Source organism: Misgurnus anguillicaudatus, chromosome 14, assembly GCF_027580225.2.
Source record: "Misgurnus anguillicaudatus chromosome 14, ASM2758022v2, whole genome shotgun sequence".
NCBI classification, from domain to species: Eukaryota; Metazoa; Chordata; class Actinopteri; order Cypriniformes; family Cobitidae; genus Misgurnus; species Misgurnus anguillicaudatus.
In genome coordinates, this window is record NC_073350.2 from 10,070,502 (window position 1) to 10,097,093 (window position 26,592).

Sequence of the window (26,592 nt, forward strand, 5' to 3'; positions counted from 1 at the left end):
CAACAGGTGGTTGGGCGTTAAGGCCTCTAAATCGTTGAGATCTGAAGATGCTTGGGTGATTGGCCTGCTGTTTATGATGGCCTCAGCTTCACACAGCAAGGTATGGAGACCATCTTCATCCAAAAGTTGTTCCTTCACTGTGATATTCAGAATTTTTCTCATTGAGCGGATCAGCCGCTCCCAGCTTCCTCGGTGGTGAGAACCTGCTGGCGGATTAAAGTGCCACTGGACTCCCTTCTCTTGCAAGTTCTTTGCTATCTTGCTGGTGTTCCATTCTTTTGTTGATTTTTTTAACTCACTGTCAGCCGACTTGAAGTTGGTTCCATTATCAGAGTACATCTCTTTGACTTGTCCTCTTCTTGCAAGAAATTTTCTAATTGCATTGAGCCAAGCATCAGTGTCAAGTGAAGATGCGACTTTTAGATGTACCGCTCGTATGGCAAGACATGTAAAGATGACACCATATCTCTTTATTTGCCCTCTTCCTCTTTTCACTAGAAATGGACCAAAGTAGTCAACACCGACTGTCTGGCAAGACTCTGCATCTTGGTTGGTCAGCCATGATTTGCTTACCGGCTGGTCCGTGTAGTTTTTTACAGTTGATGCACCTGGACAAAAACTTTCTAATAGCGTCGTTTGCTTCGGGGACACAGAATCTTTGACACAGCTGTGCCAACATATGATTTCTCCCGGCATGAGCTGTAACATCATAAATGTGCTTCAGCACAAGCATCGGGATGTGTGAATCTTTCAACAAGATGGCTTGCTGCTTGGAATCCTCTGGCATTGCTACGTGGCTCATCCTTCCACCAACTCTGATGACTCCGTTTTGAAGTACAGGGTTCAGCTTGTAAAGTGAACTACTTTTCTTTACCCTTTGGTGTTCCTTTAGCATATTCAAGTCTTCTGTGAAGCTTTGTTTTTGACAGTATTTCACAATTTCTCTTTCTGCTACAATCAAATCTTAAAGGAATAGTCTACTCATTTTCAATATTAAAATATGTTATTACCTTAACTAAGAATTGTTGATACATCCCTCTATCATCTGTGTGCGTGCACGGAAGCGCTGGAGTGCGCTGCGACGCTTCGATAGCATTTAGCTTAGCCCCATTCATTCAATGGCACCATTCAGAGACAAAGCCAGAAGTGACCAAACACATCAACGTTTTTCCTATTTAAGACGAGTAGTTATACGAGCAAGTTTGGTGGTACAAAATAAAACGTAGCGCTTTTCTAAGCGGATTTAAAAGAGGAACTATATTTTATGGCGTAATAGCACTTTTGGGAGTACTTCGACTCGCCTGGAAAGTCCGCTCCCCTTCTCACTCTCATAATGGGAGAGGGAGGGTGTTACTGCGCCGAGTCGAAGTACTCCCAAAAGTAGACTATTCCTTTAACAGGTTAGGTGTGTTCCTTTGAAAGCTTTATTGAACTGATTAATTCTGCTTTCTCTGTGTGAGTTTAGTTCCTTTCTCTTTCTTTCAGTTCCTTAAGCAAATCTTTAAATTTCAGAAACCAAGCCACAACGCATTTTAGTTTTGTCCAGGATGAGTAGTATGTCATAAGTTGTTCCGTAGCATCTTTGAGCTCTTGCGTCTGAATAACATGTGCTTGAACTATCTTTTTAACCTCAGAGTCATCAATGTCCAGCATTCCAGGATCTGGATTTCTGGGCCACTGGTCTTGTGCACAAAGCAGGAAACTTGGTCCTGAAATCCAGCGTTCACTTTTCAAGAACGCTTCAACAGTCTGTCCTCTCGAGACATGATCAGCAGGATTTAGATTGGTATTCACATATCTCCACTGTGAAGTCTGAGAGTGCTCCAGGATTGTTGTGATCCTATTGGCAACAAAAGTCTTGAATCTTGTACCTTCGCTGTTCCGATACTTCAGCACAGCCGTGCTATCTGTCCAAAAAATTGATTCACTAAGTTCCAGCTCCAGTTCTTTCTTCAGAAGCTTGTCCATCTTGATGGCAACTGTGGCTGCAGTTAATTCCATTCTTGGTATGGTCGGGGACTTTAAAGGCACAACTCTTGCCTTTGCCATAATCAGAGTGGATTGAGCTTCACCACTTGCAGTGCGTAGCAGTAGGTAGCTTGTTGTTCCGTATGCGTCTTCACTAGCATCAGCGAAATGATGTAACTGTGCAAAGACTGGCGCACCAAACTGCTTTGGCTTAACACATCTGTCAACACCAAAGGTCTCAAGCTGTTGCAAATCAAACATCCACTTTTTCCAACACTTAATGACATTATCAGGCAGTTCTTCATCCCAGCTATACTTCTGCCGGCATAAGTCTTGCAAGATTCTTTTGGCAGGCAATACCACTGGAGCAAACAAAAATGGAACAGACAAGGGAAAGCAGGCCCCTCCTAGTGTGTGGTCGAACATTGAGGTTGATTTTGAACTTGAACTGATCAGTTTCTGTACACCACTGGATTTCCAGTGCTCTCTCCATTGGCAAGTTATCTGCATCCAAGTCCAAATCCTGAAAACCCTGAGCCTTTTCCTTTTCAGGAATGGAGCTGAGCAGCCTTCATCTGTTACTCGACCATTTTGTTAGTCGAAATCCACCTTTTGACAACATGCTCCTCAAGTCAGTGCAAAGTGTGATTGCCATGTCTTCATCTGTAACTGACTTAAGACAATCGTCTACATAAAAAATTTTCTTCACTGTTTCGGCAGCTTCTTGACCAAATTCATCCTCAAAATCTGTTGCACATTTCTGTAGTGCAAAGGTTGCAATACTTGTCGAAGATGTCGCGCCAAAGATGTGGACCAACATTTTGTGTTTGACAAGTCCCTGTTCGTAGTTCCCATTGGGCCACCAAAAAAAACCTGAGGAAATCAGTATCTTCATTGCTGACTCTGACCTGGTGGAACATAGCCTCTACTTCAGCCATGACCGCAACTGTCTCTTGTCGGAACCTTAAGAGGACCCCCACCAGCGAGCTTGTTAGGTCCGGTACCTGCAGGAGCTGTTGGTTCAGCAATGTTCCTTGAAACCCGCTCCACAATCAAAAACAACACACAGTTTTTGCTTAACTGGATGTCTAACTCCGTGATGAGGCAGATACCATGTTCGTCCCTCAGTTGGCTGATGTTCAATGTTATCCAGCTTTACTGCGTAGCCCTTTTTGAGGATGTCGTCCATAAATGCAATGTTTTCTGCATGAAAATTGACATCTCTGGAGAATCTTTTTCGTAGGTTCAGCGCAAGTTGCTCTGCAACTGATCTGTTGTTTGGCATGCACAATGACCTGTTCTTCACCGGCAGGCAAACACTGTAATGACCATCCACAAGTTTTGAGGACTGAGACACCATGTCTATAAACTGGTAATCGTCTTTAGACATTTCAATGTCTTTGTTTTGTCCAGCATCCGGAAAGTCCTGCTTGAACTGCAGTTGCCAGAGCACTTCTAGCTTGGCTACTAAAATGCGATTGGTGGTGACTCCTGTCAATATATTTGTCTCCCTCATCTCGTTTCCACCTCTGAGTGGCCCATTTACTGTCCAGCCTAAAATTGTTCTTACGGAATATGGGCCGTCATCCACGCTGCTTATCACCTGCAGTGGCTCCATCGCCTCGGGAACATTTGCTCCGATGAGTAATCTTGGCGAGAGCATTATTGGCATTGAGCTTTCTCTTTACAGCTGTTACTCATATGACCATGTTTCAAACATGCAAAACACAAACCCTTGCTTTGCAGGAAGTAGGGCTGGACGGTATGGCCAAAATTTTTATCATGATGATATACTTCTTAATTTCGGTCGATACGGTATAAATCCGATAACGGTAACATTTTAAAAAACCCTCAGAAAATACTGCCAAGAATGCCTGCAATGGATGTCTGAACCAAAACCAAACCTCTGAAAAAATTAATTTGCCAATGAAACCTTCTCCTATAAATATATAAATGTTTTCTGCATACTGTGAGACTGTGTTGCTCTCCCTTGCAATAAACAAAAGGCTTGCTGTTTGGGTCCACTGACATATTTTGTGTTTTTGGTGTTAGTTGTTTGTCATTTTCAATCTTGACTTTGTTTTCAGTCTGGGAGGAGACAATAGCTGCTGTGAATACTTTCTTTGGTTTGAGTGTCTCTGCATATTGTAGGTTTGCTCTCTGCTGTACTGTGTGTCTTGGCCTGGTGGTGGTTTCTTGTATGTTCCCATAGAGCGGGTGTAAGATATATCTAATTTGCTTGTTGACAAAAAGTACGGGGAAGCTTGTTGACGCTTTGGCTGCTCTGAAATCTGTTTTCGTGGAACTAATGTTTTGGTAGGAACAAGTTTACATCGTATGTTTCTCCGAAATCAGCCAGCGAAGAACGTCTAGGCTATATTCTGATTTGTTGCTGCTGTTTTGCCGCTGCTTGCCGCTGAACCGCATCATAGCTCATTACCATAAAGTTGAGCTTCTTTCAACTTTCTGATTGACACTCTGGTCGCTCAAAACGGCCAAAATGTGATGCCGATGGATTTGACGATCCTTGCAGTTGAGAGAAGCCAGCTTCCATTGTAAATGAATGACTTCCGGTAACTTTGGTAGCTCAGGTCTGCGGCAGTGTGAACGTACGGCGGTGTGAGCAATGGCAAGTACTACGAGCTCAAAGGAAGCGGTCGCAAACACAAAGTATAATAAGCACTACTTTTCCATCGTTGAGGTGAAAGGCAGGAATGTTTATGTAACGTGCAACTTACACATTATGTAATGCCCATGAAGAAAGAGTCTCTCCACCTACTGCATGTGGCAAGTCTGATCTAATGAAGCACCTCACATCATCACATGCTGCTACAAAATTAGTCGTTTCTCTTTAGTATCCATAACAGATTTGATATTGGGGGCATCCAAGTTATTTGAAATATTTGAACTTTTTTTAAGTAACGCAATAGTTACTTTTCCTGGTAATTAGTTACTTTTATAATGATGTAACACAGTTACTAACTGAGTTACTATTTGTGAGAAGTAATTAGTAACTATCAGAGGTGGGAAAAGTACTAAAATATTGTACTCAAGTAAAAGTAAAGTTACTTTAATAATATTTTACTTAAGTAAAAGTAAAGTTACTTGTCTAAAAATCTACTCAAGTAAAAGTAAAAAGTAAGTCATTTTAACTTTACTCAGACTAAAAGTTACTTTTTTTTACAGCGGGAAGAGGTGGAGGATTCTAGTATAGTTCAAAAACGACAAGGGAATATACATCTCAAACTAGTTGTGTTTAATTGTAGGAACATCTTTACAATTAAAGTGCAATAACAAAAAGTTAATAAAATAAAAAGCTTTTTTAAAGTAAGAAACATTTATGGAATTGTTTAATGATTTTTACATGTGAGTTATGCACTTTTGAAGGTGGTCAGCAGCTAGTAAATACAATCACTATAGTAAGGTTGTAATTGATGTATTGGTGGTAACATACATTATTTTATAAAAACTATTATCTTCTTACTTCCCTGACCTGGGTACCTGATGACCTTTATTCTTCTCTCTCTCTCTCTCTCTCTCTCTCTCTCTCTCTCTCTCTCTCTCTCTCTCTCTCTCTCTCTCTCGCATGCTGGGGGGTTTGGGAGCAACAAACGGGTGAGAAGAGCGATTTGGGTTTTTTCCTACTTTCTCTTCTTTTTTTGTTTGTTTTTTTGCTTATCTTAATTTTTCTTTTTGTTTTGTGTAAAACTCAAAGTCTTTTTTGGGTCGTATTACGTTTTGGTTTTTGGAGTTGTTTTGACTTTGTGGCGGAGGCCTGAAATGGAGGCTCACCCGAGTGAGGGTGTAGCCCCGCTCGCCCGCCGCCACGGAGTCAGGTGTGTACCTGACGCGGACTTCAGTGTAGAAGACGTGCTTGTCGCGGTGGGAGAACAGATTGGATACGGAAATATAATTTCAGCGTCAAGGATGAATAAGGCAGTGGTGATTTTCCTCAAAGATGAAAGTTTGGTGAGTAAACTAATCAAAACTGGCGTTTTGGTAAATGGAGCGTTTACCTTCGTCTCACCACTTGTGTCGCAGTCTGTTAGAGTCACGATTTCTAATGTGCCCCCCTTTATACTAAATAGCGACATTGAATGAGAGTTGCTGAGGTTTGGAAAAATGTCCAGTGAAGTGAAAATGATTCCGTTGAGGTGCAGAAATAAAGCACTGAAACATGTGCTGTCGTTTCGGCGTCAGGTGTTTATGTTTCTTGATCAACAAACACTTGACATTTCTTTCCGAATTAAGCATGAGGGTTGATCGTACATGATTTATGCGAGTACCGGAAATTTGAAATGTTTTGAATGCGGAGAAGTCGGACATATAAGGACCGCTTGTCCGCACAACAAAACGCAGGCAGAAAACAATGTGAATGACATTGCAGTTGTTTCCAGTGTACAGATTGGTGAAATGGTAGAGCCCAGTGAAGAACTAAATAAAACAACAACAGATGATGGAAAAAACAAAGATGAAAGTGTAGGTCAGTGTTTCCCAACCCTGGTCCTCGGGCACCCCCTTCCAGAAAGTTTTAGATGTCTCCTTATTTAACACACCTGATTCGACTCATCAGCTTGTTAGGGACACATCTTTACCATTTTAGAAGGAGGCTGATGAGTCGAATCAGGTGTTTTAAATAAGGAGACATCAAAAACTTTCTGGAAGGGGGTGCCCGAGGACCAGGGTTGGGAAACACTGGTGTAGGTGAAGGGATGAGTAATCAAAATAGAAGTTCAACTGGTAGTTTAGTTCGTGCTGAAAAGAGTGAAAATCCATGTGTGGATGTTAATGATGGTAATGCAGACGAAGAGAGTTTTCGTTCTAAGTTATCAAAGGTTGCTCCAAATGATTCACAAAATACTGGGCAGACTTCTTTGTCCCAGCTAACTGATGCAGATGACCAAGATTACACAGATGATGATGATGATGATAGGTTCTCAGAGACCTCAGATATTCTCTCTCAAATTAGTGAAGACCAACTGTATACTGTAAAAGAGGTTAATGATTTTCTGGATACGACATTTGGGAAAACAATAGAGATAAGTGATTTTTTTCCTGATGCAAAAATTTTTTTGCAATCAGTTTTGAAAATCCAACAGACAGCCACTTATGAAGAACTGAGTATAAGGAAACGATTTAGATTAAAGAAAAATGTAACTAAATTGTGCAGTAAAATGGCCCTTGAAAAAGTCATAACTCCTTAATGTTTAGATCACTTGGGGTGTTTTCTTTGTTTTTCTTTTTGCTAACCCTTCTCTTTTTCTTTTTTGATCTCTCCTTTCTTCTGATGGGAAGCATTAAGATAGGAACAATTAACATTAATGGAGGAAGGAAAGGTAGAAGAAGAGCAGTATTGAAAGAGCATATTGAAAATAAGGATATGGATATAATTTTCTTACAAGAGACATATAGCGACATAGCCAATGAGATAGAATGGAAAAAGTGGTGGGGAGGTCATCTTTTTTTAAGTCATGGTACTAACACGATGGGTGGTGTTGCTATTTTGTTTTCAAAGAGAATTGGCATAACTTTTGATTCAAGTGATGAGATAGAGAAGGGTCGCATCCTGGCTGTTCATGCTAAATTGTTGGGATTTTCTTTTGTCTTTGTTAATGTTTACGCACCCAATAGTGGTGCAGAAAGGATAAAAGTTTTTAACAAATGTCAAAGTACAATGGGGAGTTATTATAAAGGTGCTTGTCTAGTTTTGGGTGGTGACTGGAATTGTACACCAGATTTTAAACAAGACCGAAATGGAGAAGAACAATGTCCTCTTCTGCCACATGTTTGAACAACATAATAAGTCATTTTGATTTGTGTGATGTTTGGAGATTACAACACCCAGTGGAAAGGCAATATACTTGGTCTAAGTTTTCAAGTGACCATATCAGCTTTGCCAGGTTAGATCGTTTTTATATTAGTAAAGATTGGTGCAATAGAATTTTAAAGGCCTGTATTTACCCCAGTGGTTTTTCAGATCATCATTTATGTATGATTGTTTTAAATTTACAAAAAATAAGAGTTATTATTGGCATTTTAATGTAAAATTGTTGCAAGATGTTTGGTTTTTTTTGAAAAATTTCATATATTTTGGGCTAAATGGAGGGAGCAAAATAATGATTTTGATGATGTTGTACATTGGTGGGATGTAGGAAAAGCACACATCAGGAATTTTTGTCAAAATTATACAGTTAATGCAAATTATGTTCTTTAAAAAACTGTTATGGACCTGGAAAATGAAATTAAAACAATTGAAAGAAGTTTATTTAACCAGAATCAACTGAAAGACTGAATGAAAAAAAGGAAGCCTTGTCTTCACTTTTCCATGAACGAGCTAAGGGAGCTTTAATAAGATCCCGTTTCCTTTCTCTAAGTGAGATGGATGCACCAAGTTCTTTCTTTTTAAGTTTTGAGAAACAAGAAGGAGCACGGAAGTCTATGTTACATCTAAAGAAACCAGATGGGACTGTAACAACTAATCCCAAAGAAATGAGAACAATGGCCATTGATTTTTATACAAAACTTTTTTTGGATGGTCCATGTGACATTGACTGTATGGAGGACCTTTTTAAAGATTTACCAAATCTGATTGACACACAGAGGAACCAATTGGAGGTTGAAATAGACATTGATGAAGTAACCGAGGCTGTAAATCAGCTAACTAGTGGACGTGCACCGGGAATTGATGGACTTCCAGCCGAATGTTTTGGCCCCTATTAAAAGAGGATTTGTTTAATGTTTTTAAATCATCTTATATGAAAAAGAGTTACCAAAAAGCTGTAAAAGAGCTGTTTTGTCATTGTTACCCAAAAAAGGTGAACTTGGTCTTTTAAAGAACTGGAGACCGGTCGCAATTTTGTGTACCGACTACAAAATTTTAGCAAAATGTCTTTCAAATAGATTGAAATTGTACTTAGAATATATAGTAAATGAATATCAATCTTATTGTGTTCCTAATCGAACCATAATGGATAATATTTTTCTTGTTCGTGACATCATTCATATGGTAAAAAGGGATGATGACAATATTGGAATACTTGTAATCAATCAGGAAAAGGCATTTGATCGAGTCAGTCACTTTTATTTGTTTAAATCCCTTAAAGCTTTTGGGTTTGGTGATTCTTTTATTTCATGGATTAAACTGTTATATTTTGATGTTTCTATAATGTTGAAGGTTGGAGAAGGGCTAAGTCAACCAGTGGCAGTACGTAGAGGCATTCGACAAGGTTGCCCCTTGTCAGGGATGTTATATTGCTTAGCCATCGGACCCCTGCTTCGTCAACTGGGGAGAAATTTAGATGGACTGCGAATTGAAGAACAAACATTTAGACCTAAGTTTTCTGCCTATGCTGACGACGTTACTGTGCTTATTAAAAGCAAAAGAGATGTGATGGTTTTAGAAGTTTTAAAGAAGTATGAAAAGCCTCCTTAGCAAAGGTAAACTGGGAAAAAAGTGAAGGTTTAATTTTGGGAAATTGGTCTGAAGAAGGGCCACCAGTTTTACCAGGAGGTGTGAAATGGGGTAAAGAAGGCTTGAAAATATTGGGTGTCTACTTAGGAACTGATGATTACATTCAGAAAAATTGGGAAGGAGTGTATGACAAGATGTTTGACCGTTTGTCAAGGTGGACATGGATCCTGCCTCAGTTATCTTTTAGAGGGAGAGTCTTGGTAACTAATAACCTGGCTGCGTCAGCACTTTGGCACAAATTAATTGTGTTGAACCCCCCTGATGAGGTAGTTCAGTCATTACAAAAGAAAAATATAGCTGCAAGCAGCAATGGCGGGCCCTCGCACGTTTTTTTACCGCTACACGGTGCGTCCGAGAAAACGATGCACGGTGGGCAAGGGCATCAAGTGGGTAAAATATCAGTGGGCTATTTAATGTTGTTTCTGAGCCATTTGGGGACTGTATGTAAAAGAAACCCCACATTTTAGACAAACAGGTGCACTAGTGAGCCACTTAAGAGACACGCCTATGTCTGACCTTTTTGTCAACACTTAACAGCCGAAAACTCTGATGTGTGCAGAGATGTATAGTAACGAAGTAGAACTACTTCACTACTGTACTTAAGTACTAATAGGCAGTATCTGTACTTTACTGAAGTATTATTTTTTTTTCCTACTTTCACTTTTACTTCAGTACATATTTTCGATGAGTTTAATACTTTTACTCCAATACATTTTTTATGTGCTGCATAGTTACTCGTTACACTCAAATGTTACAAATCATTCCAAACCTACATTATCACTGCCGGAGCGGTGATACACATTAGAAACACACACAGATTGTGGTCTAAACCAATAGGAGATAGTGAAGAGCGGACCCCTCCCTCCCTCTCACTCACAAATATGAGCCGCAGTTGTAGACAAATGTGAACTGAAGAGAGAACCAAAGTGCACGAGAGAGACCGATAGAGAGAGAGAATTCGCGAGAAAGGGCGAGTGTGCGCGAAAGAAGGAAACCTAAATACATTGAAACATATTGTACCTTTACCTATTACCATTACATCGACTAATATTTTATTAATTCTGAATTCTCTATTGCCATATTAGTTAAATTAATCTGAACATTCCTGTCCTTGTACTCCTGCTACAGCCAAAGCAATTGTGAGTGTCCTTTAGCTTAAACATTTGAAATAATATAAACAATATTATATTCAAACTTTTGACTGTTTTCTTTAATAACTACATTACACAATACTTGTACTTTTACTTTCAGTACTTGAGTAGTATATTTTAAAATAAACTACTTGCAATACTTAAGTACAAAACATGTTTAATACTTCAGTACTTCCACTTAAGTGGTGTGCTCACTTTTTTGATAGAGCACTTGTACTTTTACTCAAGTCTGGGTCCCTAGTACTTTATACATCTCTGGATGTGTGTGCCAAATTTAAAGTTCAACTAAGCACGCCAAGAGCCTTAAACATGCCTGAAATTAAAGTAAAGTTTGACGCGTTGCCATGAGAACAGCGTTCGAGATGTCTAAAATTCCTTCGCAATTTATCATCTACAATGTCTCGGCATCATGTTGACCACTTCTGGTGTCAATCGCATGAATCCCATACGAGGAGTATTGAAAGGTTCACAGCATGTAACTGTCAGCCTTAAATATGTGTAAAAATGAAAGTGAAGTTTGATGCATTGCCATGGGAACAGCGTTTGAGATATCATAATCCCTTCGCAATTTATCATCTACAATGTCTCGGCATCATGTTGACCACTTCTCGTGTCAATCGCATGAAAATCCTAGAAGGAGTATTTAAAAGTTAACTGTATGAATGGCTTAAATATGCCTTTAAAATGAAAGTAAAGTTTGACAGGTTGCCATGGGAACAGCGTTTGAGATATCAAAAATCCCTTTGCAATTTATCATCTACAATGTCTCGGCATCATGTTGATTACTTCTCGTGTAAATCGCATGAAAATCCTAGAAGGAGTATTTAAAAGTTAACTGTATGGAACTGAAAAGCTTAAATATGCCTTTAAAATGAAAGTAAAGTTTGACAGGTTGCCATGGGAACAGCGTTTGAGATATCAAAAATCCCTTCGCAATTTATCATCTACAATGTCTCGGCATCATGGTGACCACTTTTGGTGTTAATCGCATGAAAATCCTAGAAGGAGTATTTAAAAGAACATTGCATGGAACTTTCAAAAAAATCCAGCTTTGTGACTGACACACTTCCTGGCGCCTGCTGGTGGCGCTATACCCGGGAGTCACAATAGGCACATCGATGCGATCGGAATCTTCAGACGAACAAACACCCCGCGTGTCATTACAATAAGACATTTTTTGCCTTAGATATTAGACACTTCCTGTTTCTCTGATTTCGCCACAACTTTGTCGGCTCGCCACGGCAGAACCGTTCGAGATATCAAAAATCCCTTCGCAATTTAGCAAGTCCAATGTCTCGACATCATGTTCACCACTTTTGGTGTCAATCGCATGCATCCTCTAGGAGGAGTATTCAAAAGTTCAACACATGCATTTTTTAAACAATCCAAAATAGCTGACTTCCTGTTGGGCGGAGCTTAAATGTTAGAGGGCGAAAGTTGTTCGGGTCGATGAGATCTATATGCGTACCAACTCTCGTACATGTGCGTACATTTTTGCACGATCTGTGCCCCAATGTTTGTTTTTGCATTACAGGGGGCGCTACAGAGCTCCCTTGCCACGCCCGAGTTCCAGCCTTTGCCGGGTCCTAATGGCCAACGACTCTGACATCTCTGCCAATTTTCAAGAGTTTTTGAGTATGTTAAGGCCCCCAAATTGCCCCGAAACGTAAAAAAAAAAAAAAAAAAAAAAAAAATATAGCTGCAAGCAGCGATGGCGGGCCCTCGCACGTATTTTTACCGCTACACGGTGCCTCCGAGAAAACGATGCACGGTGGGCAAGTGCATCAAGTGGGTAAATATCGGTGGACTATTTATGTTGTTACTGACCCAATTGGGGACTGTAGGTAAAAGAAATCCCACATTTTAGACAAACGGGGGCGCTAGTGAGCGACTTAAGAGACACGCCTATGTCTGACCTGTTTGTCAAAACTTAACAGTTGACAACTCTGATGTGTGTGCCAAATTTGAAGTTAATCTAAGCATGCCAAGAGGCTTAAATATTCCTGAAATAATAGTAAACTTTGATCCGTTGCCATGGCGACAGCGTTCGAAATGTCAAAAATCCCTTCGCATTTTATCATCTCCAATGTCTCGGCATCATGTTGACCACGTTTGGTGTCAATCGCATGAATGTCCTAGAAGGAGTATTGAAAAGTTCACTGCATGTAACTGTAAGCCTTAAATATGCCGGAAAATGAAAGCAAAGTTTGACACGTTGCCATGGGAACACCGTTTAAGATATCAAAATTCCCTTCGCAATTTATCATCTACAATGTCTCGTCATCATGGTCCTCATGTTTGGTGTCAATCGCATGAATATTCTTGAAGGAGTATTGAAAAGTTCACTGGATGCAACTGAAGGGCTTAAATATGCCTTTAAAATGAAAGTAAAGTTTGACGCGTTGCCATGGGAACAACGTTCGAGATATCAAAAATCCCTTCGCAATTTATCATCTACAATGTCTTCGCATCATGTTGACCACTTTTGGTGTCAATCGCATAAACATTCTAGGAGGAGTATTTAAAAGAACATCACATGGAAATGTAAAAAAAATCAACCTTTGTGACTGCAACACTTCCTGGCGCCTGGTGGTGGCGCTATACCCGAGACTCACAATAAGCAAATCGATGCGATCGGAATCTTCAGGCGAACAAACACCCCGCTTGGCATCACAATGAGAACTTTTTTGCCTTAGATATTAGACACTTCCTGTTCCTCTGATTTTGCCACAACTTTTTCGACTCGCCACGGCGGCACCGTTCGAGATATCAAAAATCCCATCGCAATTTAGCAAGTACAATGTCTCGACATCATGATCACCACGTTTGGTGTCAATCCCATGAATCCTCTAGGAGGAGTATTTAAAAGTTCACCACATGCATTTTTGAAACAATCCAAAATAGCCGACTTCCTGTTGGGCGGAGCTTAAATGTTAGAGTGCGAAAGTTGTTCGGGTCGATGAGATCTATATGTGTACCAACTCTCGTACATGTGCGTACATTTTTGCCCGATCTGTGCCCCAATGTTTGTTTTTGCATTACAGGGGGCGCTACAGAGCCCCCTTGCCACGCCCGTGGTCCAGCCTTTGCCCAAACCTGATGGCCAACGACTCTGACGTCTGTGCAAAATTTCAAGAGTTTTTGAGTATGTTAAGGCCCCCAAATTGCCCCGAAACGTAAAAAAAAAATAAAAAAAATAAAATAATAAAAATAATAATCCGAGCAAAAACAATAGGGCTTCGCACCTACGGTGCAGGCCATTCTGGCCTGCTCCTCGGTGCTCGGGCCCTAAAAATAATAAATCCGAGCAAAAACAATAGGGCTTCGCACCTACGGTGCAGGCCATTCTGGCCTGCTCCTCGGTGCTCGGGCCCTAATTAAAGCTGCAAGCAGCGATGGAAGGGCCCTCGCACGCATGTGCACCGCCACCCTATGGTATTAGTAAAGCAGTGAACCAGGGGGGTATGAATTAAAGTGGGTAAATATAGGTGGATATTCAAAGGGAAACTGATGTGCCACACCGCCTGTGTGCAGCAGGTAGCGCTATGACTGTACCTGATTATTGATATATTGACGTGTTCAGGCCGGGACCCTTATCAAACTTGTGAAGTCGGGGGCAGATCAGATAATGTATGCCTGAATTACAACCGCTTCCTGTTTTATGGCGAAATATCACACTTTGCCAGGCTGCCACGGACACACCTTTCAATGAAAAGTCAAGATCTTCGCAATTTATCACGGCAAAGGGCTTAACATCAGTCTGACCAAATATGATGATGATTTGATTAAATCTCTAAGAGCAGTAAATCACAGCGTAAAACAAGACATTTCCTGCTACCTCTAGGTGGCGCTATGACTGAAGCTGAATATTGGCATTGAAATGTGTTCAGGCCAAGACCCTTATCAAATGTGTGAAGCGTGGGGCAGATTGGACATTGTATGCCTTAGTTAGAGACACTTCCTGTTTCCTGGCGAAAACGCTGAACTTTGTCAGGCCGCCACGGACACACACTCCAACGAAAAGTCAAAAACTCCGCAATTTAACATCGCAAAGGCCTTTAGATGAGATTGACCAAATATGATGACGATCTGATAAAATCTCTAGGAGGAGTTCGTTAAAGTATGAAGCCTGGAAATGACAAAATTTGCACAGAAATCACAGCAATAAATCAAAATCGCCGACTTCCTGTGGGGTTTAGAGCTTTGCTCCAAGAGACTTTTTTGTAAGTCTTGGGGTGATAGATGATCCTACCAAATTTCGTATCTGTATGTTTTTCGTAGTGGGGGGGCTGTTCTTTTGAAATTTTGTAGGTGGCGCTATCGAGCCATTTCTACACGCCTATTTCTGTCTCCTATGCCACATGTAAATTTTCGCCACTTCTGACTTGTGTGCAACGTTTTATGACTTTTTGAGCTTGTTTAGCCTGTCAAAAATGTGATTCATTTAGCGATACTTTGCGAGGCCGCCACGGACACGCCCTTTAATGAAAAGTCAAGGTCGTCGCTATTTATCGTTACAAAAAGTCTTGAGATTAGACTGATGAAATATGATGTTGATATGGTTAAATCTTTAAGAGCAGTAAGTTACAGCATAAAACATAGTATTTCCTGTTGCCTCTAGGTGGCGCTATAACTGTCACTGAATTATACCATGTTGATGTGTTCAGGCCGGGACCCTTATCAAACGTGTGAAGTCAGGGGCAGATCGGACAATGTATGCCTGAATTACAACAGCTTCCTGTTTCATGGCGAAACATCACACTTTGCCAGGCCGCCACGGACACGTTCTTCAATGAAAAGTCAAAAGCTCCGCAATTTAGCATCGCAAAGGCCTTTAGATGATACTGACCAAATATGATGATGATCGGATAAAATCTCTAGGAGGAGTTCGTTAAAGTACGACGCTTGGAAATGTCAAAAAATTACAACTTCCTGTTGTAAAAAAAATTATGACTTCCTGTGGGGTTTAGAGGTTCGCTCCAAGAGACTTTTTTGTAGGTCTTGGAGTGATAGATGATCCTACCAAATTTCGTATCTGTAAGTTTTTCGTAGTGGGGGGGGCTGTTCTCTTGAAATTTTGCAGGTGGCGCTATCGAGCCATTTTTACACGCCCACTTCTGACGCCTATACTACATGTAAATTTTCGCCACTTCTGACGCGTGTGCAAATTTTCATGAGTTTTCGGGTATGTTTAGGCCCTCAAAAATGCGATCCATTTCGGAGAAGAAGAAGAAGAAGAAGAAGAAGAAGAAGAAGAAAAATAATAATAAACGGAGCAAAAACAATAGGGCTTTGCACCCACGGTGCAGGCCATTCTGGCCTGCTCCTCGGTGCTCGGGCCCTAATTAATGATTTCTTTTGGTCCGGTCAGCACTGGGTAAAATCTGCTATTTTGTATTTACCGGTCAGTGAAGGTGGACAAGGCCTAATAGATATAAAAAGCCGAATTAAGGCCTTCAGGCTGCAGACTGCACAGAAGTTGTTATATTCTGAAAATATCTGCTGGGCTGATACAGCTTGTTCCTTACTACATAGTATGAATTGTTTTAAATATGATTTTAATTTATTTTTAATTAGTTTGAAAGATATGGAATGGAAGGATTTTTCTCCGTTTTATAAATCACTCCTGAAAGTGTGGAATTCTGTCTTTCAAGTAAGGAGAGATCCAAACCTTGAAGGTTGGATACAAAATGAACCACTTTTTAATAATCCCTTAATACAGGCAAATGTGTTGAAAATGAGGAGTTTGCAGACATTAATGGTTAGAGCAAAATGCACATGTTTGTCTGATTTAAAGAATGGAAATGAGTGGAAAAGTCCCCAAGAACTGTGTAATTTGACGGGTATCAAGTCTGTGAGATTTATGGATAAAGTAGTGAAGGAAATCCTTTTAGCTCTTCCTTCTGTCTACAGACAAAATATACAAGAGAATTGTTGTAGTGAACAAGGGGATGAAATAAGAGAGCATTTTCCAACACTTCAGATTTCAATGACAATAGATGAACAGCCAGAGAACGATTCACTTCTTGTGTTTTGTATACCTGAATTAAACTTGTTTGAAGATGTTTCAAAGAAAGCTTTGTATTTAGCATGTGTCAAAGTCTCTCATCAATCTGAGCTGAAGGGATGTAAGGAATCAAAGTTGTTGGAGGTGATTGGCCAGGGCTCTTCTCCCAGGAGATGTTGGCGGTCTCTATATAAATCACCTATAGAAAAACGGACTGCAGATCTTCAGTGGAGGATTGTGCATTCGGCAATTGCAACAAATAGATATTTGACACGTGTTGACCCCACTGTGGGGAGGGAATGTATATTTTGTGGTCATGAAGAAACTTTGAAGCATCTATTTTTAGATTGTTCTAGGCTAAATGGAGTATTTCTGATTTTAAAGAGTTGGCTTAGAGCACTTGGTGAAGATATGGATGAGAAGATATTTATATTTGGTCCAAAATATGTTGCAACAGATAAAAAAAGAATTTCTTTAATACATTTTTTAATTGGTGAAGCAAAGTTGGCAATATGGATTACAAGGAAAAACAAGCGGAAAGTCAGCGGGACATTTGAACCTGAACTTATTTTAAAGGCTTTTGTATCTGCCAGGATTAAAGCAGAATTTGCTTTTTTTAAATTAACAAAAAATGTGGCTGCTTTTAATGAGTTTTGGGGACAGGCAGAAGTGTTGTGTGTGGTTGATCAAGAGGAACTTTGTTTAAATTTGTAAAATTTTTTTCTCTCTGTTTGTTTGTTTGTTTTGTTTTTAGGTTTGTTTTGGTTTGTTTTGGGTTGTTTTTTGATTTTGTTTAGGTTTGTACTTTGAGGCTAATGTGTATATGTTATATGTGATAAGGCCAAAATTGTTTGGTAGGGAAAAAAAAGGAATTTTATAATCTTTTTGTGAATATAGAGTTGTTCCAGACAACTCTCTCTCTCTCTCTCTCTCTCTCTCTCTCTCTCTCTCTCTCTCTCTCTCTCTCTCTCTCTCTCTCTCTCTCTCTCTCTCTCTCTCTCTCGCTCTGCAATGTCTAATGACCTGCGCATTCTCGAGGACGTTTTGAAGTTGTGTCTGACTTGACGCGAAGCTGCTAGACCTCGGAAGATAATGCGCATGGTATTAAAAACGCGTCGTGCAATTTCGTACTTAAGAGCATGAACCTTTCATAGAAATGAAACACTCGCTTCGCGTCAGTGGAAAGTGGTCGCTTAAACATGACGAGTAGAAGGGGTTTCTTTCATAAGATTTGAACTGAGGCGGGTCTGCATTAGCGCGCGCCTGTCTCGTCCGTCTCCATGGTTCTTTTTGCCGTTCCCCCGGGCCCCGCCCATTTACATCCGTTGCGCATCTTTATCACCTTGCTTTTTAAAATATTTTTTTACTCAGTAACGGATATGATTTAAAATGTAGCGAAGTACAATACTTTAAATAAAACATACTTAAGTAAAAGTAAAAGTACAGATTTTAAAAACTACTCAAAAAAGTAAAAATACACAAAAAAACTACTCAATTACAGTAACATGAGTAAATGTAATTTGTTACTTTCCACGTCTGGTAACTATAACTAATTAGTTAATTGAAGTAACGTTCCCAACACTGGATAGTAGGGGTGGCATGGTTCATGAAAACAATCGGAACGGTTCGGTTCGTGTGTGCGTCGCACGGTTCGACGGTTCATGGCATGTGCAATGTATGTAGCCTCGTGCCCTGTATGTGACCTCAGATAGCATGTTTCCCTTTCGCGAATTGTGCGAAAGAAGAGGTGACTGGTGTGGAGAGTGAGTGCTGCAGGTCATGTTACGTTTAGAAATGGCAAGTGGGAACTAAGGAAGTCTGCCTAGAGTTGGAGGATGCCCCAGCGTCGTATAAGTTTGGTATGTGGAAACGTTTTTATTTCATGCTACCAGGGCCGTGCACAGACATTTTGAGGGGCAGTGGCCCAAACAAAAAAGGGGGCACGGGGGGCACAATTTATATGGTTTTAACAATATGATGTGTTATAGATTAATATCAAATAATATAAGTGATTATAATGGAAAATAGACTTTATAACAAGATTTAGAGTGTGACAAAACTTCTTAATATTCTATATGATTTACATGCTGAAGCTTTGAATCCATGTTTGCAATTTTGAACAGCTTTTGCAGCCTCCCTTCCAACTCTGTCTTTTTTTTAAAAAACATTGTTTTTTATTTTTTGTCAACAAAGTGTGCCAACAACAGCAAATTTAGTGTTATTTATATTAGATCTCATCGGGTACATTACACATTAGACAATCACTGTAATTCTAAAAATGTTTGCTAAGTTGTTAGCACTTTAACAAGACAGAGAGCAAATCATTACCCACAGAAATACAAAAACATAGGAAAGCCGAGAGAGGTCATCCATATTTTTATTTTTGCTGCTTGTTTTCTCATGATCTCGAGATAACAAAAGTTGTTTTCTCGCTATCCAGACATAATAATCCAAATGCCATAATGTAAATTCCTGTCCATAATATTTCATTTATTTTGAAGTGGACTGCTGATGCATATGGAGTCTTCGCCGTTACCACGCGTAGCTAATTGTCGATAGACTTAGTAAATAAATAAAATTTGATGTTCGTGAATTTAGGGACCATCTCTAAAGTGCACTGTACACGTTTCTATCTTAAATAGTATTAAACAGTTTATTTGAATAAATATAAAACCTCTAAAAAGTGTGCATTATAGTTGACAACCACAAACAATTTACAGTTGGTTTTGTGACTGTTTGTTGACTTTAAGTTATTCCATTTTAATGCTGTTAAAAGTAGAAACGTATATGGAGTACTTTAAAGACGGTCCCTAAATTCACTGCGCTATCAAATGGTCAATTATTGGCAAATCTGTTTCATCTTGAGCGAATCCCTGATCTAAGTAAAATCTCATTTGTTCATCCATGCAAATTTGCTAAATATGCTTTTGCTGTCTAAAAATTATGTTCTATTGAGTACACGTAAGCTTTAATCACATAACAAGAATACAACTTTTGTTATGACGAGATCACGAGAAAACAAGCTGCTGTTTTCTCGAGATAACGAGAAAATTAAGTAGTGATCACGAGAACACAAGCAAGCAAAAATAAATATAGAACACGACCTCTCTCGGCTTCAAACTACCAAATTACTAATTGAGCAGCTCAACAGCTGAGGTAATGTAATGAATCTACCTGTTAATACAACAAACTGTCGTCTTCGCCCTTCAAAGAGTGGACACAGAATGTGAGAGATGCTGCGGAGCCGGTGGGAAATCACGAAGTGGATTACCAGAAACAGTGGATCTTTAGACGAGCGGTAACAGAACACTTTGACTGGGGTTGGCGAGAGGGGCACCTCAGCCGATTAGGGCAGAAGGGCAGTTGATCTAGCCACCTGGCCACCCCCCTGTGCACAGCCCTGCATGCTACCTATGATGACAGCTGAAATAAAACAATAGATAGAACTGCAGTCTATGGGTTGAATGTGTTCGAACAGCCACAGGAGACCGGAAATAAAACAATAGATAGAACAGCCACAGGAGACCGAACAGCCACAGGAGACTGGAAATAAAACAATGGATAGAACTGCAGTCTATGGGTTGAATGTGTTCGAACAGCCTGTGGTGGTCCTCTTTCAAGACGCTTGTAAACACTGGGGCGGAGTTTCGCGTTCGTCCTCTGTGACCTTTTGACGTCATGACGTATTGCGTGGGGTCACGCTGGCGCATCACGACCGGATCTACATGACGAAAAGTTGTGGTTTAAAAGTACATATTTTTTATTTTTCTTGTCAAAAATGACAGTCGTTTCACTAGATAAGACCCTTATGCCTCGTTTGGGATTGTTTATAGTCCTTTGAAACTCTGTTGAAAAACACTGTTAAGTGTTGAGTTAAGTATTAAATGCTGGGCTCTATTAAAGTCCATTAAAATTAGAAAAATCCTGCAATGTTTTCCTCAAAAAACCTAATTTCTTCTCGACTGAACAAAGAAAGACATCAACATTTTGGAGCACATGGTGGTGAGTAAATTATATGGATTTTTCTTTTAAGAAAATGGACTAATCCTTTAAGTCTGTTTTCTGATGTTATGTTATAATAGTAAACCGTGATTTAAGTAGTGTACATGTTGTTAAAGTGAGAGACATGTTATACTTTACGTTTATGCATCTGTCTCAATGGATGAGGGGAGAAGCTACAGTTTAAATGTTAATAATGATGCGCTATTAGTATTGATGTTCATTAATGTATATAGAGTTTGGTTTTATTAGGAAATGTTTTGTTGTTGTTGCAGGGTAACCACATCTCCACACATCACCATAACTGCACTTATTTCCTAATACGGTCCAACCTCCACAAGTTTGAAGGATCAGCACAAGCTTCCTATCATACCATATTCTTACCCTGTGTCTTCACTGGAATAATTGGTGGCCATTATCCTTAAAAGGACATTCCAGAAGACGTTTTTAAGATATTAAATAAATCTTTGATGTCCCTAGAGTACATATGTGAAGTTTTAGCTCAAAATACCATATAGGTAATTTATTGTGGCATGTTAAAATAGGCACTTTATGGGGCTGAGCAAAAATGCACCGTTTTTGTGTGTATCCCTTTAAATCCAAACGAGCTGCTCAGGTGGGCGGAGTCTCAAGCGCTCGCGCTGTAGAGAAGACAGATGCTGCGTCCGAAATCACCTACTTCCATACTATATAGTATGCAAAAAGCACTACTTTGCCTACTATATAGTATGGAAGTAGGCGGTTTCGGACGCAGCGATAGCATCGAGGGAGATTCTCTCACGAAAGTTAGTGAGCAATATTAAGCATTATATATTTGAACAAGTTTAAAAAGTCAATCATCTGTTTTATGCATACTAAATACATGTTTATCAGCAGATGGGAAACATTGTAGAATAAAAATAAAGACTTTTAGCTCTCATGCTGCCCTTGTTTTAAACGGGCACAATGAGTTTCAGCATGTTACAATAAAATACACGTCCACAAACACGCTCGAACTGATTTTGCCAAGTGGTTGATGTCCTCAGGGCAACATATTGTGTTGACCCAAGGACAACATTTTTCTAAATAAAACCTAAACCTACCCCAAACATAATGTTGCCCTGAGGACATCAACCACTTGGCAAAATCAGGAGAGCCCACAAGGACTCGGAAGTTTACTTTGTGACCAAACCACACGAGCACATTTAAATGATTTGTAATAAAACAACACGTTTAATGCTTAAACTTTAGAGAAACAGATCAAATGACATGTTTAAGTTTATTGTGTACACATATTGAACACATTCGCGTTTCTGTCAGTCTCTCATCTTGTAACTCCTCGTATTCATTTGAAACTTGAGAGAAACATTAAACAACATATTTACTTATTGTGTATGATAGTGAATACGCGTTGTTCACTCACTCTGTCTCGTGCAGTGCATTAATCCTCGTGTTCATTTATATAAACTTCAGAGAAACATTAAACAACATATTTACTTATTGTGTATGATAGTGAATACGCGTTGTTCACTCACTCTGTCTCGTGCAGTGCATTAATCCTCGTGTTCATTCATATAAACTTCAGAGAAACATATTAAACAACATACTTGTATGAAAGTGAACCGTCGCGTTGCTCTCTCTCTCGTTCGTTCGCTCACTCGCTCTCTCTCTCTCTTGCACTAAGGTAACGTTAATCCTTTAGAACGTTAATTCAATCTTTAAAAAGATTATTAAAACTACAAGTTATAAGATTGTAGGCTACTGTTTGTGTTTGATGGAATACAAACGTGTCGTGCTGTCAGTCATACTTTCTCTCTGTCACTCACAGTCGAGGTAGCGTCATGGTTGGATAGCGCAGTTGAAGGGGCGGTATCATTATAATAAGACCCATTACCTACGTCATGCGGGGAGCGAAATCCGCACTACCTATTTATTCAAATGCTTGCAGACAGAGCCTTACCAATAAAAAGTTACAGGGTTGCAATTTTTCATGTTTTCTGCGTTGGTAGAAGCACTGGGTACCCAATTTTAGCACTTAAACATGGAAAAGTCATGATTTTCATGGAATGTCCCCTTTAAGTGTCTTCACCCTTAAGGCAATTATTGTTTAGTATTGATACTGCTTAATCATATATATTACATGCCTGCTCTCCCCTCCAGTCATCTTTATTCCATTTCTAACTTGAAGTTGCTCCCTGCTTTTGTGGTGTTCTGACCGACACACCTGGTTCACTGCTATTCACACGGCATCAGCCCTTTACAGTCCTTTAAGGTAGCTCTTCGCTACAAAAGGCATACATCTCTTTCTCTCCTAACCCTCTTCTTTAACCTTTTTACACACCTTCATGCTGGATTTTTTCTGTCTTTTCAGTTCTTTCTAGCTCTTCGCCATCCATTTCTATGTTTCTTCTTTCTACTCATCTGCCTTCCACAGCATCTTTTTCTGTTTTATTTTTACCTTCCACTCCCTAGTATTTGATTTTTCTATTCTTTTTGTTTTTACAAAAAAATGTTGTATTTTTATCCTGATGCCACATTTATCTGTAAGATATAACCATATTCAGTAGTTTGATTTGCTGATGTGATGCTCAAGTTAATCAACGGACATCTTTGTCACCTGACGCTACTTATCAAAATGCTTCAAATCCTGTGACGATGTGACATTGAGTGTGTTTACATGCACAGTCTTACACCAATTATGCTTAATAAACTGATAACACGTGGGTCATGTGAACGCGTAAAACGGTTTTCCTTTATCTGGGAAGCCCATAAACGGCGTAAGCAAAAACCGATCGGATTCAGCACAGGTAGTTTTTTGCTCATCACACCGATTTCGCGTAGCATGTAAACACCTTAACCGGCTTTCTCACGGTTTTGTCCATGTGCGCATGTCTCCACATATGAAAGATAAACGTCACACGTGGAAGTAAGTGCAAAGTAACGCATAAAAGTCTCCGCTCGACTTAGCAGTTGGCAGAGAAACTGATAAAATAGAAGCTCATGTTACATTTACAGGTTCTGCAGACACAAGAAGAGATACAACAGTACAGCGTAAGACAGAAATGCTGTTGACTTTTTGAACAACTATTGTGTACTATAGGTGGTGACGTCACTGCCGGCGAGAAAACTGATCATTCTGCAAGTCCCATGTAAACGCAGTTGTCTGCATAGCCGGCTTATTGATTTGCATGTAAATGCATGAAAACAGTTTTCTGTAATTAGCAGATTTTTGATAGTTATCCGCTTATTCTGTGCATGTAAACATACTCAATGTGAGGTGCTTCATTTGATCAGAATTGCTTGCCACAGATGTGGAGAGACTCTTTCTTCATAAGTTGAATGTTACATAAACATTCTTGCCTTTCACGTCAACGATGGAACTATAGTCCTTTTTATATTTTGTGTTTGCAACCGCTACCTTTGAACTCATTGTATTGACATTTACTTGTTTTTTACAAGTTACTTGTGCAGTAGGGCAAGTAAAAATATCTCCCAGTTGCCCATTCAAAACATTCACTTCTTGTCCCAGAGAAGTAGACAAGTGTTAATGTAAAGCCCTGATTAGTGTGAAAATAAAGAAAATGCTTATGTAGACTTGAATAAGAATACCTGACTCCTGGAGAATCATCTCCATCTCTGAATGTCTGTGAATCGTCCATGAATCGTTCAGTCTGATCTCCACTGATAAATCTGATCACCTCCACAGACTCTGAATGGATCTGATGAATCTGATCACAGTTTAAAGCATTATTATTATTATTATTATTATTATTATAGTTTAGTCTGAAATTGTGAATCAGCACAAAATTTGAACATGTTGTCTCTCCGCTGCTTCTGACAAAATCCATTCAGTCATTTAAAATACTCATCAATATATAATCATCATGCAAGATGTTGTTTAAATGAGGTAAAACCCACAGCAGCCTAGTAGCATTACATAGGTATTTAGCATACGCTTTCATCCAAAATAAAAGTGAGGAAAACCAACAGGGGCAATTCACCTCGGAAGTGCTACAAACTGTTACTGTTAGCTTACAGTTTCAACACTTCTTTTTTTAACAATTATACTGAACTAAAATAGTAATATTTTAATAATAAAAATACTTAAATAATATAAAATAATATTTTATAAAAAATACACGTAAAGTAAAATAACAACTGTGGTGCGCGTAACGTTAACCCTTACCTCACTGAAAATGTTAGATAGCCGTTAAGTATGTGTAAGCGACTTTAAACGTCATTATTAAAAATATCTGTTTTATAAAAGTGCGTTTGTAAAGATGCAGGTATTTGTAGTTATTTAAACGTTTCACTTTTCAATCCATCAGCAAAAACTTTATGAATAATTCAAATGTCAAAGTTTAATCAAAGATACGAGTGAGAAAAAATGGCTTAAATTTCCTATAAGAAATTAAAACATTCAGATTCATCAAAATCTTATTAAATAAAGATTGTCAACCTTTTCGGTTTTTCATCAAGAACAAATTTATTCTTTGAGGACATTAAACAGTAAACACACGTTCATGTTTGTTTTGATTGAAAATGATGGTGTTTGTCTGTTTATAATAAGTAACAGTGTTCTTGAACTTCTGCATATATACTGTACAGTAACAGGTGCGCTCAAACAGCAGAAGGCTATGCAGCCGGAAAAACTTCATTCCACATTCTTACAGACCTGTACTGTACTGAGATCTGTATAAACAGCATTTTAATCAACAGACTATCGATTCTGGCTGATACTATGTTGTGCAAAAGTGAAAGAAAACCAAACTGGACGCAATAGAACAAATGTTATGTCTTTAACAACTTGTAGAAAAAATGATTGCGGGGAGGATTTAGGACTGACACACTGTTTTAAATTAATAGTTTCTCCTAAATCGGCACGTTATGAGCTACTTTAAGTTGTTTTGTGAATAAAGCCCCACGATTATTTCCACATATTTTGAATGGATCTGATAATTGACCACTTACTAAAACATTATTTGTTATTTGATCTGATTTAATAAGAATTGTCTGTAAATCAGACTTTGCTTTCAGTTTCAGAAGTCTCTGCGCTTCTCCTGACAATATCCATTCAGTCATTGAGCTTTTAATATTTACATGTGTTTATATTAACATTATACAAGTTAATTAATATGAAATCCACAGCTGTACTAATAATTAACGCTTTTATCGAAAGAGACCAAATGAGAAGGGCTACAATGTTACTTCAGCTTACAATGTCAACCGTTTTTAAATATTAAAACAATGATATTAAACTAATAACAGAAATAGTTTTATATAAATGATTTGCGTATGATTTTAATCAAATTTTATATAAATACACATAGTAAAATAACAAGCGTAACTTTAACGTTTATGTGACCCAAAATACTTAACTTACCTCAATGAAAATGTTTAGAGAGCCTAACTTACTCAAGTCGAAGTTAACACCAACGTAAGCGCGTTTAAACAGTACAAATATATATTTTGATAGTCAAGATTTCTGCTTCGTAGAAATGCGTTTGTCCAAGTGTAAAATGGCGACAGTTAAAGATCATAGACGGTAAAGATGCAGGTTGTGATTGACAGCAGTTGTGTTTAGGTTTGTTCGACTGCATGCGTGCGCTGCGCAGAGCCGCAGACTAATCCGCGACTTACATCAAAATACCGCGAGAGCGAGTATACGAAAGCATACAAATCGGTTAGCTCTCGCGATACTTTATGTCATAAGGAAATCTAGCAGTCTGTCATTTTAACGGTTTGTTTTTTATTATTGTTAAAATCTGTTCAAATACATCAGCAAACTTTATGAACAACTCAAAGTTTGATCACATATATAAAAAGTGAGAGTTAATGGGTTTAAGTTTCTTCTAAGAAAGTCTTCTAAGGAAGACATTCACATTGATCAAAATGTTTTTAAATACAGAATTGTCAAACTCAGTTTTTTTTCACAAAGTACAAAATTATTCCTATGTGAAACCGAAAACACTCTGGTTGTTCTGGTTTAAATGTTTTTGTTTTCATCACAGTAACAT

At 38.9% G+C, this 26,592-nt stretch overlaps 1 protein-coding gene across 1 annotated transcript in view; it reads right to left on the reverse strand.

Moving 5' to 3' along the window:
* LOC129427244 (protein NLRC3-like) overlaps positions 1–26,154 on the reverse strand; it is a 65,303-nt gene extending 39,149 nt beyond the window's left edge. Inside the window, exons 1-2 of the mRNA XM_073875837.1 lie at positions 25,959–26,154; positions 24,185–24,303 (exon numbers count right to left, since the gene is read on the reverse strand). Of these exons, the coding sequence (XP_073731938.1) occupies positions 24,185–24,234 (50 nt within the window). The 5' untranslated portion in view covers positions 24,235–24,303; positions 25,959–26,154. The remainder of the gene's footprint in view (positions 1–24,184; positions 24,304–25,958) is intronic.
* Positions 26,155–26,592: the final 438 nt, after the last annotated feature.